The sequence below is a fragment of the Hippopotamus amphibius genome, chromosome 1 (genome assembly GCF_030028045.1).
Source record: "Hippopotamus amphibius kiboko isolate mHipAmp2 chromosome 1, mHipAmp2.hap2, whole genome shotgun sequence".
In the NCBI taxonomy this organism is placed as follows: domain Eukaryota; kingdom Metazoa; phylum Chordata; class Mammalia; order Artiodactyla; family Hippopotamidae; genus Hippopotamus; species Hippopotamus amphibius.
In genome coordinates, this window is record NC_080186.1 from 97861643 (window position 1) to 97876040 (window position 14398).

A 14398-nucleotide genomic window follows, 5' to 3' on the forward strand; every position below is an offset into this window, starting at 1 on the left:
AGAGAGGTCGGAGGTGGAGATACGAATGTGGGAGTTCGTCCAGTTGCTGGTTCCAATTCGATTTGCTTTTATCAGAGCTCGCCGTGTGCCAGGTACTGTGCTAGGGGCTGCGGACGCAGAGATGAAAGCACACGGACACATACCAGGCAACGCGGTCAACCCTAAGCCTCGCTGTACTCTGGGCGCTCCGTGCAAGCACAGGAGGCGGCGACGAGTTGGGGCAGGACAGGGTGGGGATCCGGAGGAGGGGACCGCGGAGCCGAGGCCTGGAGGCGAGGGAGCGTGACGCACTGCGCGCGTCACAAAGACAGCGCTGTGAGGCCGGCGACGCGCGGCGCGGGGCTGGGCGGACCCGCCCACGGAGGGCGCGGGGGTGCGGGGCGGCGCTCCCACCGTGAGCGCGCGGCGCCCTCTGCAGGCCGCAGGCGGCGACACACCGGTAGCCTCAGCTTTCCTCTCCTCCCTTTTCCCGCCTTCCTCAGGCCACATTTTTGTTGTTGTAGCAGTTTCCAAGTCTTTCCAAGCCTCCGACTTCCGTCTCTTAGCTCTCTCCTCTTCGAGGCCTGGCGTGTCAGTGTCTTCGCGGGAAGACTGCCAATAAAGTTTTTCCTTTTCCCGTTCTCAGGCTCCCCGCCTCTCCCCAAGTACCGCGAGATCCGGCGGCGGGGCGACCATGGCGGCGGCGTTTGAAGCCCAGGCGGCCTTGGCGACCGCGGAGACCGCTATGCGGGCGGAGCGCGTGGCCGAGCAGTTCTCGGCCCCGGAGCCGGCCCCTCGGCCGGTGCAGACTCTGCGGACGGCTCACGACATCAGCGGCCCGCGGACCCGCACCGGGGACGTGCTGCTGGCGGAGCCGGCGGACTTCGAGTCGCTGCTGCTGTCGCGGCCGGTGCTGGAGGGGCTGCGGGCGGTTGGCTTCGAGCGGCCGTCGCCCGTGCAGCTCAAGGCCATCCCGCTGGGGCGCTGCGGACTCGGTGAGGGCTGGGGCCCTGGAGGGACCGGAAGGGCCGGAGGAGGGGGCGACGGCGGCCGGACCAGTGGCGAGGGCCGGGAAGGGCCCAGGGCGGGCCCGGGGCAAGACGCCGCACGCTCGCGAGCCGCAGTTTCCTCCTCTGTCAAACGGAGGCGCTGTATTGAATTTGGAGATAATTAAGGCCCGTTGCACGCTGACAAGTGGTTCTACGTTTGACGAAATAAACGGTAGTAAGGGTCTCGGATAAGATCAGCCTGGATTCGAGTAGGCTCTAAATCCCGTGACAAGAGTCCTTTTAAGAGAAGGGAGAAAGAGAAGAAAGCCATGTGCAATGGAGGCAGAGATTGGAGTTATGCAACTCCAAGCCAAGAAATCTCTGAGCCTTCAGAAGCTGGAAGAGACGAGGATTGTACCATGGAGACTTTGGAGGGAATGTGGCCCTGCTGATACCATGATTTCATACTTGTGGCCTCCCAAAACTTTGAGAAAGTAAATTTCTGCTTTCTAAGCCAAAAAAAGAAAGGAAACGGTGGAGGTTCAGAGAGGAGGCCTGTTTCTGGATATGGCCTCATGCTTTTTTTTTAGAGTTAACTTTAAAAGGAAGGTGGTAAGGATGCGATCTCTGGAGACCCTTCTAGTTCTGGGATTTCATGTTGGTACCTAAGCTTCTTCAGTCAGTCCTGGCTAATGAGAGAGAGATATATATATATTTATTTATTTATTTTTCCCTCCTCAGATTTAATTGTTCAAGCTAAGTCTGGCACTGGGAAAACCTGTGTGTTCTCCACCATTGCTTTGGACTCTCTTGTTCTTGAAAACCTAAGTACCCAGGTGAGTTTAGCTCAGACGACCCAAAGGAGGGTATGTTATGTGCATTTACTACAGGTCAGATGCAGTACTGTAGCTCTTCAGAGGTAGAAGTGAATGATTGAGTTAAGACATATGAAAAGTATGCAAGTAAAGTAGACATTAAGTCTGTTGAGTGCTGTTGGTGTGGTTGATGACCAAATATATGTTATTAGCATTCGTAGTTTAGTGATATCTGTTGTTACTTCATATTAAGTAAAATAAGCCTGCCATGTGTGTCAATTTTGTCGTTACTTGAGAGTACAGATAGGGATTCTTTATTCTTTTACTTGCTCAGTAGATTGTGGTGAGGTTTAGCATTTGGTCTGATTCATGGTAAGGAGGTGCTTAGCTATTGTTGGTAACTGCAGGTGGTTCTTACAGTGACTGTATTATACTCATCTCCCATCTTCTGGGTGCTCTCACAGTAGGTCTAAGATGGCTTTATCCAAATTAACAGGAGATTTGGGTTTGGGGATCATTTCTTCAACAAAGATTTGTTGAGCCCATGTTACGTATAAACGTGGGCTAAACAATGCCAGGCATTGGGGATACAAAGATGAATCAGATATGATCCTCAGAGTCTTACTTTGTGGTTTAATAGTTACAGCAGACTGTATTTGCAGTTCTCAGTCATGTATATCTGATGATGACTCTTCAGAAGTGAAGTTTTTGAGTCCTACCTTATGTATTTATTCTACTGACTTGTTAAAGGTATATTTTATGTTTTTCTTTAGATTTTGATCTTGGCTCCTACAAGAGAAATTGCTGTACAGATACATTCTGTTATCACAGCCATTGGAATAAAAATGGAAGGCTTAGAGTGTCATGTGTTTATTGGAGGGACTCCATTATCACAAGACAAAACCAGGCTTAAAAAGTGTCATATTGCCGTTGGTTCTCCTGGTAAGATATCAGTGCCTGTTAATAACTGGGGCTTTTAAGTAACTGAACACTTTACCTAACAATAGGAATATGGCAATCCTTGATAGCTGTGCTAATTATTTTGAGGATTAAAAATGAAGAGCATTAGTGAGACATAAACACATGACTAGATTACCAACAGAATTTATGAACTTTGTGTTCCTGAGGATGTTTAACAAGTGTAGGCTTCTGAGAAGAGGAGGAATGAGATGACTTTCAAAAAACCCTTCTAAACCAGATTATTATTTGCTTCCATATTAGTGCTTTGGTCATGAGTCACTCAGAATCATAATCTAGCTTTCAGTGCCTTACAAGTCTTTTGACAGGAATAGTGTTTATTTTCCATACGTATTGGTGATGAAATGTGAGGGAAAAAATAATGGATTTAGGCAAGATCAGAACTCAAGATTCTAATTTGTGGTTTAGTGTGTAAATGGAGAATAATGAGAGTTGGTTGGGTAAGGGAAGTTAGCAGTTCAACTTAAAAGTAGAATAACAACATCGACTGAAATTTGCACAAATTTGGTGCATTATGACTATTTGAATATGTTTTTTCCTGGAATTTAGGCAGAATTAAACAACTGATAGAACTTGACTACTTGAATCCAGGCAGTATACGTCTCTTTATCCTTGATGAAGCAGATAAGCTTTTAGAAGAAGGCAGCTTCCAGGAGCAAATAAAGTAAGAAAAATAACTAACTTGACTATAAAAATCATGCCCCAAAGTATCTATCTTTGGGTTTTCTGGGTGGCAATTACTGAATAGTTTCTGTGGTGTTTTTCTTCTATTTTGCAGTTGGATTTATTCTTCCTTGCCTGCCAGTAAACAGATGTTGGCTGTGTCAGCTACCTACCCTGAATTTTTGGCTAATGCTTTGACAAAGTACATGAGAGAGCCCACTTTTGTAAGACTAAATTCCAGTGATCCGAGTCTCATAGGTGTGTACAGATGTTGGATACTTACTGGGGTTGTTCGTGATATTCTGGAGCTTTCCTTTGCTTAGTTAGCTATTGCTTTTATATTTGCTGTAGCACATATGTTTGCTTTAACAGAAGACTCTTCTTTGTAGGTTTGAAGCAGTATTACAAAGTTGTCAATTCATACCCTTTGGCCCATAAGATTTTTGAGGAAAAGACTCAGCATTTACAGGAACTCTTCAGCAAAATTCCATTTAATCAAGCCTTAGTCTTTTCTAATTTACACAGCAGGTAATGTACCTTAAAAAGTCATCTTGGGAATTTGTGAAATAAAAGGATAGGTGTGGGGCAGTATTTGTAAAATTATAACCCTGTGTTATTTTTCATAGAGCACAGCACTTGGCTGACATCCTTTCTTCTAAAGGCTTTCCTGCTGAGTGCATTTCAGGTAAGTTCATCTCTTGCTTTAATCTTTGTTTAGTATCGTGACTTGAAGCTTCTCCAAAGTTAGGAGGAAGAGATACCACTTCATGAATTGTCTTGTGAGTGTGAGGTTACATTGAGTCTTCAGAGTAAAAGGAATTTCAGGTTTATTTTTCACTGGGATTTGATATATCAATATCCTTGTTTTTTTAAGAAGTAACATGGTATATAATAAAAAATTAGAAAACTGGAGTTATATCCACAAAGAACAATAATTTTACAAAACAAAGTCTGTCTGTGGTCTTAAGACAACCATTGTAAAAAATGCGAAGATTTGCTAACTAAATTGACTTTTATAATCTTGTGGAAGGCAAAAATGATTCATTTTTGACACAAAGATGAATTATTACCACTGACCTAGGAATAAAAGATTGAAAGGAATTTTTGATCATTGAGATCCTTTTTAGTTTTGATTGCTATCTCAGCTTAGTTTTTAACCTGTTAGCATAAGCTCGTTTAGTCATGGTATAACATGAGATACTGGGGAGACTGTTTTCTCATGGACCAATATTTGGACTATAGATCACACTTCAACACCAAATTGGTAAACAGCTGATTAAAGCAATTTTATTTTCCTAAGAATTGTTAAACCTCATATGTCACATTGCAGGCATAGCCTAGTTACCATTTAAAATTGGATTTTGAGTTGATTGCCTAATCATATTTTAGAAGATTCCGACTTTAGGCCTTAACCTAGATTTGCATATAAGGACAGAATTAACTTTGGTTGTTATATTTTTAAAGTGTTAAGACTGGAAATTATGATTTCTGATTTTCATGGATTTGATAAATGCATATTAGCTTGTTTTTATATGACTTTCTTTCTGGGTTTTTTTAGGCAACATGAATCAGAATCAGCGTCTTGATGCCATGGCTAAACTGAAGCAGTTTCATTGCAGAGTCCTCATTTCCACAGATTTGGTAAATTTCCTGTTCAGTTTGGGTGACTAATCTATCTGGACACATGTTCTGTTATCAAATATACAGATTTCATCTATTATTTTATGTGGGTGTATCTGACAAGAATACCAGAAGATAATCGTCTTTCCAGAGCTGGGGAATATGCTTTCCTAAAAGTGCCTTTTATATTTTTATCTTTATTGTTGGAATTAGTCATTAGAAATGAATTTTCTTTTCTTTGCTCCTAAATATCCTCCTGTTCTTAATTTGGCTCTTGGTTATACCAGAATAATATAGTGTGCTCATGAGGTAGTTAATGCAAACAAACAATTGTTCTCTGCTTCAATTCAAGACTTCCCGTGGAATTGATGCTGAGAAGGTGAATCTGGTTGTAAACCTGGATGTACCATTGGATTGGGAGACATATATGCATCGGATTGGCAGAGCTGGCCGTTTTGGTAAAAAAAAAAAAAAGAAAAAAGTTTGGGTGTTTTCTTTAAGAGGAGGAATCTAATGTGACAGGTGGACTTCAAGTGTCATTTATGTGAAAATGATTTACTACTTAACATTCCTTCTGTGCTTTAGGTACTTTGGGACTGACAGTGACCTACTGCTGTAGGGGAGAGGAAGAAAATATGATGATGAAAATTGCCCAGAAATGTAATATCAACCTTCTGCCTTTACCAGGTATATTTTTTCTGGTTCATTTTGCTGTCGAAATAATAATGGTAATGATGATAGGCCTAATAAAAATAATAGCTAACATAGAGTATTTATGATGCATTGGGTACTGTTCTAAGTATTTATATATGTTAACTCATTTAATTCTCTCACAATTACGTGAGATATGTGCTGTTATTATCCGCCTTTTGTAGATGAGGGTATTGAGGCATAGAGAGGTTAAATATTTGCCTGAGGTCTTTAATAGCGAATAAGTAGCAGGGAGAAGATTGCAAGCTAACTAATGACACATGAAAAATGAAAAATATTTTTCTTTTGTATTAACTCCATATTTTACTTTGTAGCCTTGCAATTTGATTTTATTCTTTAATATCCAGTGATGTATTTTACCTCTTAGGTTGCTATGAAGGTAATTCTTGCCATATTTTCCTTTGTAACCGTGGGGAAGGAACAGTATCTTTAACTGAACACTATTTTGAAAATGTTGAAGTGTTTTCTTTTGATTTTAATGAATCATTTAACAAGCTGCTTTTTTAAAAGTGCTCACTTGGAAACAATGCATGTTTGAAACCTAATGATCTCTTGAAAACTTTTAAAAAAACCCTAAAAAAGCTCCTGTGTGGAAATATGATTTATTTGCTCTACAGCTGACCTTTGAACAACATGGGGGGTTAGAGGCACCAAGCCTTCATGCAGCATAAATTCCTGTATAACTCACAGTCAGCCCTCCATATCTGCCTTTCCATGTCTGCTGATGCGGTCAACAGCAGCTTGTGTGGTACTGTTGTACATATTGGAAAAAAGCTGCATATAACGACCTGCACAGTTCATACCCACAGTTCAAATGTGCGTTATTCAAAGGTCAACTGTGTATGTTAATGTATGCATGTCAGTGTGTGTATATATGCATCTATACATTGTATAGATACATAAATGTATACTTAAATGTAGTATATACATGACCTTCCAGAAGAAGGGATATGTAGTTATTGAATAAATGTAACAATGTATATTTTACCAATTTGTATTTAATGCCTTTAGTGATTTTTACAAAACTAGATTAATCACAGGTTTGGGAGTACTGTGGATTTTAGTAGTTCTGGCTTTGTGATGACTCATTTTATCATCTTTTAACAGACTTTTTTTTAATTGCTCTAAGCTTATGTCCTGATTTACAAAATATTTGTTTTTAGAGTAGATGGTCTTAGGTTCTCTATCAGTTCTAAGACTATACTTTGTTAATTCTCTCTATGTATAAGTCTATTGGTGATCTTTATAATTATAAATAATGGAGGAAATAAATTTTTTCCATTACAAGAGGGTTGGGACTTGTGGTAGGATTCAGTATCATAATAGCTAGTGATAAAAATAAAATTTGCCTTTGGTTACCAGAAAATGACATATTTGGATCTTTATGACATCTTAGCAGAGCCCTGAAATCATGAGAAAATGATATTCGTAGTGTTAGATCTATATTGGACTAGGCAGCTGTGTGACAGCAGACTGTTCAGATGAATTACCTGGAGCAGGATTAGGAGGGAAGTTGGCCTGAATGATAGGTCTCCACAAGCGAGGGATATCACCTTAGTAGGAATCCAAGTTTAGTTAGAGGGTCTATTCAGTGAAGGATCAAGAGCCGCAGCTGAAGAATCCAGATCTGAGGGAATGAGTAGTGGGTACACATACACGGAATACCAGCAGCAGCAACAGACAGGCAAGATCTTTGTAAAGCAGAGCCTCTGAGTGCTTGGTCTGCCTAAGATGAAAATTGGTCACACTTTGAAAATGTCTAAGTGCAGGTGTAAGCAAATTGTCACACCTGAATGGGATAGGAAATTTAGAGAGTTAGAGCCAGCAAATTGTTTTAAATTTATAAGTGCCATTGATACCACAGATCTTCTCACAGTCAATTTGGCTTTTATCCTTGTGGAGGTTTTTTCCTCCACTGTTGAGGGCAGTGATTTCTCCCTGGTAGAATATAGGGTAGCAGATTTACTTAGGTACATAGTTGCAGTTGTAATATTTCCCAGTTGGTAAGCTTTGGGGAGCACAGTCCATTTTCTAATATCTTGTTTTGCTGTTACCAGTAGTGAGATTATGGGGAGGAGTTGGGGAGAGGGAGACGGGGAAAGATGGGAGAATTGCTGCAGAGGCATACCTCACTCCTAGAATAAGCTCTTTTCGAATGAGGGGGTAGAGGGAGTTACTGCTTTTTCAGATACCTGTCAGGACTGTGAGGAGTACTGGAGAGCTTACTACAGGGCATGAGTATGGGTTAGGTCTTGTATATTTTTGGGCAAACTTCTTTACTGCTTAGGTCTTTTAAAATAATGTATTAAGCCTCTTAGTATATTGTTAATATATTTTTTGACCATGGAAAACTTTATTAAACCATTCAGAAAACCCTTGTCTAGAACAGCTTGAGAATTTAATCCTTTTGGTATTCCTTTTATGTAGATCCTATTCCTCCTGGTCTGATGGAAGAATGCTTGGACTGGGATGTGGAGGTTGAAGCTGCCATGCATACATATGGCTTAGCAAGTGTACCTACACAGCCCCTAAAAAAGCAAATTCAGAAAATAGAGAGAACCTTTCACACTCAGAAAGCTCATGGTAACCACATGGCTTCATCTAGAAATACTTCTGTATCTGCACTGTCAGTCAAATCAAAAAATAATACTGAGAAAAAGCTTCCTTTGAAAAGCCATTCAGAGTGTGGAATTGTAGAGAAAGCCACGTCACCAAAAGAACTGGGCTGTGCCATACAGTTGGAAGAGCGAACAAAGAATTCTCTTCAGACCTCTGCTGAAAACTCTAACAGTCATCACCAAGTCAAAGAAGCTTCTCTGTCACTCCCCAAAATTCCTTGTCTCTCTTCCTTTAAAACCCACCTGCCATGTACTTTGACTTTTGCAGAATTGGTGGAGGATTATGAACACTATATTAAAGAGGGGTTAGAGAAACCTGTGGAAATCATCAGACACTACACAGGTCCCGGGGATCAGGCTGTGAGTCCTCAGAATGGTTTTGTGAGAAATAGAATTACTGAAGAGAGAGTACAGATATTGGCAAGTAGTAGCCAATCTGGAGACTCTGAGAGTGACAGTGATTCTTACAGCTCAAGGACGTCTTCCCAGAGCAAAGGAAATAAGTCGTACTTGGAAGGTTCTTCTGATACTCAGCTGAAAGACTCGCAGTCTGTTCCTGTGGATGGCCATATCTCTTTGGAACAACCTCTGAATGGAAATGACACCCCTAGTCTAGCAGAGTATCAAGAATCACCTGAAATCCAGATAAAGGCAAGGCATAAAGAGGGGACTAACCATAACCAGAGAGCGAAGCAGAGCCGGAGGAACGTTCCCAGGCGTTCTTCCTATCGACTGCAGACAGAACCCCAGGAAGAGGGTTGGTATGACTGCCATAGGGAAGCACACCCGAGTTTTTCTGATACTTATCAGGACTATGAGGGGTACTGGAGAGCCTACTACAGGGCCTGGCAGGAATACTATGCTGCTGCTTCTCAGTCGTATTATTGGAACGCTCAGAGGCATCCAAGTTGGATGGCAGCCTATCACATGAATACCATTTATCTACAAGAAATGATGCGCGGCAACCAGTAATTATAGGCTGTATGTCACGCCGTCTGGAAATATCAACAAGTGATACCTTTGGGTTGCCATCCTCCTTGACCTATAGTAGAGTGGCATATAGTGGCATTTTTGAGGAACTGGAGAAGTTTTGAGGCTTTCCACTGGGACACATCTAGTTTTCAGATTGTTTTGATTTAAGTCAACCTGATTTAGGTCGGGTGTATTATCTTTTTTAACTTCCTGGATGAGATTCTTGAAAGAAAATTTGGGGGACATAGAGCTAAAGTTCCCAGGGTGCCATTTTCTATAAGCCATTCCAGAAAGAAACACTTAAAAAAACTTATACCACTGCTTACTTTAAAAAAAAATAAAAACAGTTGAGATTTGAAAAATAATGCTAGTTTATGCTGTGGAGTTCTTTCCAAAAGTCTTGGGCTGCATTATCCATACAGGTGTGTTCTTGTAGAAATTTGTAGCATGGTAGATCAGAAAACCCCCACTCCTTTAGGTTTAGTCAGGAAGGAATAAACATTACTTCAGGCTTTCCCAGAGGTCCTTGATTTGACGCTCTCTGCTTCCAGTAAAAATAGAAATTTAGCCAAGTGTGTTGACATGTTTATTTTTCATCTTTTGAGCATCTTGTCTTTAAGATTGTGGGAGCTGTCTATATTTTTGATGTGCATTAAATCGCTAAGGATCATCAGTGGCTGTCTTATTTTTGTTTCTCAGGAAAAGGAGCAGCTCTTAATCTTTGTTGATTTTTGGATCCTTTTATGAATCTGATGAAAGCTACAAATTTGTCTCAGAAAATTTCTCATTCTATAAACAAGAATTGTATATGAAATTTCAAAGTGTTCATAGACTCTTTGAAGCCTGTCTGTGGAACCCAGGTTAGGAACTGCCCTACTCTGCTGGTAGGCTAAGGGAAGTCTCTAGCATTTTTCTGAGAATGGATGCTGTATCTGTGAATTATGATTTAGAAAAATGGAATTGGAAGTTACATATTCTGTAATTTCTTCTCTGTAGCAGTGTTTTTATGAATATGCGATTGGTTCCCAAACTTCTCTGTGAACAAGATTTGTGATGAGTGAACTGAGTATGAATAGAGATATGTATTTACTTTTTAAAAGGGAAGCTCTCCTTTCTTGTGTATATACTGTCTAGGCAATATAAACATTTTCCCCCAGGGCTGTCAGCAAACATCCACAGCCATTGTCATTTATTGTCTAACACTCACATAATGCAGCCCTAAACAGTTTAACTTAGATTCTTGTCATTTGGGTTGGGCAGTGATATGGTTTACTTATACATATCAGTACTGTACACGTATTACCAAGTTAGAGTGAATTAATTAACACTGTAAATAGCAAATCCATAATTAGGTCCAGCATGTCATTAAGAAGACTTTAATTACCATTTAAATAAGATCTTGTCACTACCATATAATTGAACTCACCTCTTTTTTTTTTTTTTCTACCCTTTCCCCCACAATACAGCTAGGTTCACAGTTTGTCATTGCCAGGGGATTTTAATTAAGATACTCCTGCATCTTAATTAGAGAGAGGGTACCCATTAGTCTTGAAATTAATTGGATTCTCTTTTAGGCTTGTCTTATTTTGTGTTTGCTTTTTTTTAAATAGAAAAGTAAGCTGGAGGTAAGCATATACATAGCATGTGTAAAAATATGAATTCATTTTTCATAAACATTTGCTAGGAAAATTTCAGGAGTTACCTTCCCAAATAAGGGATGTAATTACTGTGGTGACTGAGGAAAGAATTTGCTGCCATTTGTGTGTTACAGTGTTTGTGTGGAAAAGGCTTTTTAAATTTGGAATTGTCAATCTAGGTGCATATCCCCATAATCTGTTAGGGACTATTGATAGGTTTCAGACAAACTCACTTGAGAATGTTTTGTAGTAGAAGGAGTGTTTGTCTTGGTTGACTGCTACTACCTACTTTTTTTTTTATCTTGTACTAGTCGTTTAACCTCTCGGGGTCCAGTTTTCTCATCAATAAAAGGAGGCAGTTGGACTAGAAGATTTTTAGGGTCTCTTCCAGTTCTAAGATCTAACTAATACATGACTAGTAAGAGAAGATAATTTCTAGTTAGAGAAAAGGATAATCTTTTTATGAGTGTAGAGAGCCTTTATACATTCACATAATTTGGATGAGGGCTAGTGTAAATTGATTTAATGCATGAATCCTAGAATACTAAATGAGTACACTTATTACAGCTGTTCAAGTTAGGCTTTAACTTAAATTAGGCTAGCAGGATTAATGTGTAGAGAAGTGTTTGGGAAATCTGCTGCTTTGGATAATTCTGACTTAGACGATACAAGTTATTTTGAGTAATTAAGAGCACTATTTTCTAAAGTAGCTTAAGTATTGCAATAATAATTGCTAACCTTTTAAAAACCTTTTAAACCTAACCTAACCTTAAAAAAATTTTAAAGGTAAACTTAAACTTCAGCCCCTGAATACTGAAAATAATTGAACAGAAATTATAGTACTTACGGAGCAACTTGAGACAAGGGGATAGTTTGAACTTGTAGGGTTTTTTCCTCCCCCAAATATAAATAAACCTATGTTAATCTTAAAAAAATTATATTTTTGATAGTCATAGCTGACACTGGAACTCCACCACAAGGTTATTGTCTTATTTGGGCAGAATATTTTTATTGTTTTGTGCCTCTGTGAACCAGCACATATATCCCAGTTCACCTGTAGTGCTTTTTAATGAAATAGCCCGTACTGTTCACCACACATATGGTCCAATTACTCTTCTCCAGATTATTTGAGCTGTGGATCTGTAGTGACACCTAGTGGATGATAAGGATATGAACATTAGTGATTGAAATGAATTTCATAGCCAACTTCTACAGGGCCTCCTGGCAGCAAGCATTTGCCTTAACCTTCCATTTCTGTTTCAGTTTTCATCGATTAGGATCAGGTTGTTGTGGGGAAATCAAAAGAATCCCCATTGTTCTTGCCTCATTATGGTGAAATATGAAATGCTCTCACTGCCTAAACCAGAATTATTAAGGTTAGAACAGATCTTCAAGATATCTAATCCAATCCCCTCATTTTTAAGTTGAGGATATAAACTGAAGCCAAGAGAAAAGAGGGTGACGTGAAGTCATATAAGTAAGTGATAGAACCTAAACTTGGGCCTCTGTCATCTAATTTCCAAGCTTTCTGCTATACCCTACACAGCATTTGATTTTGAGTTTTCTTTTTAGTTTGAGACATTGGTTTAGATGAAGGAGTAGATATTCAGTGTATTCTCAGCAGAACCAGTACAGATATATAAAAGCATGTTTTCTTTCAGTTCCAAAGGGCCAAGTCTCAAAATAGAGCTGTTGACAAATGCAATCAAATGCTTTCCTGTTAGTGAACATCCATGACTAAAGCATACAAGCAGGCAAGAACCGTCCCAGGTGTCATGGAGGAGTTGCTCGCATTGAGGGAGGGTGGGGAAGGGAAGATGAAACGACCTTAAGTACCCTTCTGAGATTCTGTGACTGTTTTCTGGCAGGGGAGAAAGCCTCTGTTCAAATTACCCTTATTTTCTAATGTATAGCAGGAGACTGCTATTAAAATAAAGAATTGTAATCATTTTAGGGTTTGTGGCACATAGTTTGTTTAATCCAGATTGGATACATCAGGTACAGCAGTGGCACATGACTCAATACTGTAAATGATATACATTTTAACATATGCACTACAGTTTCAAAAGAAGACGACAGGAAACTCAAGAGTTTTTTTTTTTTCTTCCCATAGAAAGTTTTCACATGTTTATCTTCCTGCAGTTTTGTACAGTATTTCTTCTTTGCCATTGTGATGTTGGTAAGCAAAGCCCATTTATTATATGAAAATAGAAAAGAACACACTTGATGTTTTTCACGATAACATTAATGGGGGAGGGTGACCTCTAAGGAAAACGTTACATTGGAATGTCTGATTATCAAAAATATACCATCCCTCCCACCACCCAGGTTTGTAAAATAGTCTATTGGTCCAAGGAGCCCCCCAGGACTTGGGTCAGTGCCCTACACTGGTTAGTGTGACATTATCCAGTGTAGTTAAGTAACCTGCTAAGATAAATTCATTCCCACACTTGATGAGAAAAACATAGAACATTCTGAATAGAAAACAAGACTCAAAAGGAACCCCTTTAAAGCTGTTTCTTTTTCTGATTCACTTTCTCTTAGTTCTAATGATGTTCTTCATGATGCTGTTTGGGCTCCAAGGGTGACAGGTCTTAGCAATGCTTTTCCTTCAGTCATTTTTTAAAGCTTTGCAAATGCTGAGATTTCATAAGGAAATCAGAAAGGGAAAATAAAAGTCTTTTTGGTTCCTGTTTGTCATGGTTACCATGCCAACTAGATTAGAAGGGAAACTAATATTGCCTTAGATTAACAGCGTTAGGATCTTTCTGCCTGGTAGTTACCTGGTAATTGAAGTGAGGGAGCCTGGACCACTAGAGTTCGTTAATAACCTAAACATCTAGGTTTAGATCAATTTCAACCACTACCTCTGCAAAGTCAAAAAGAAAAAGATACGGAAGAAAATCTAGGTACATCTTTCAATGTACTTTCCCTGCCTGTATTCTAACAAGTGGCGTGATCCTGAACCGCAGGGATCTTAGTTTGAAAACTGGGCAAAGTCCTCAACGTATCCACAAGTCCACTTTTTTGTTAACTGTTGATCAACATTAACTGTCCACTTTAATTTCTGTTCAGATTCTTTATTTTTCTTAATTTCACTTTACTTGCTGACTTTATACTCCTGTATGATTGTAGACTCCTGTGTTCAACTATCATTGAGAATATCTAGTCTTTTGAACAGGATTCTATGCAGTTAGTCTTGAGCTTGACACTAGTTACAAAAAGAGGGGAGGAAGGAGAAATAGTACAGAGTTTGCTTCTGGAGGTCCTGGTTCAGGGTGGTTCTGAGTGTGATGCTTCCTCTGCCTAATCACCACCCTTGAAATTCAGATGTTAAAAATATAAGCAAGCCTCAAGAGTAATGCAACATGATGTAAAGGAAAAAACCCCAGGACTAGATGTCTAAGCCCTGGATT

General features: G+C 39.7%; 1 protein-coding gene across 1 annotated transcript; it reads left to right on the top strand.

Moving 5' to 3' along the window:
* Positions 1–336: 336 nt before the first annotated feature.
* On the top strand, positions 337–9708 carry DDX20 (DEAD-box helicase 20). The gene is made up of 12 exons (XM_057747022.1): positions 337–439; positions 626–974; positions 1710–1804; positions 2557–2725; positions 3311–3425; positions 3540–3682; positions 3814–3952; positions 4051–4109; positions 4983–5065; positions 5397–5502; positions 5630–5731; positions 8183–9708. Exons 2-12 carry the CDS (start codon positions 674–676, stop codon positions 9343–9345), a joined length of 2475 nt encoding a protein of 824 aa, XP_057603005.1. The 5' UTR covers positions 337–439; positions 626–673; the 3' UTR covers positions 9346–9708.
* The last annotated feature ends 4690 nt before the right edge of the window (positions 9709–14398 follow it).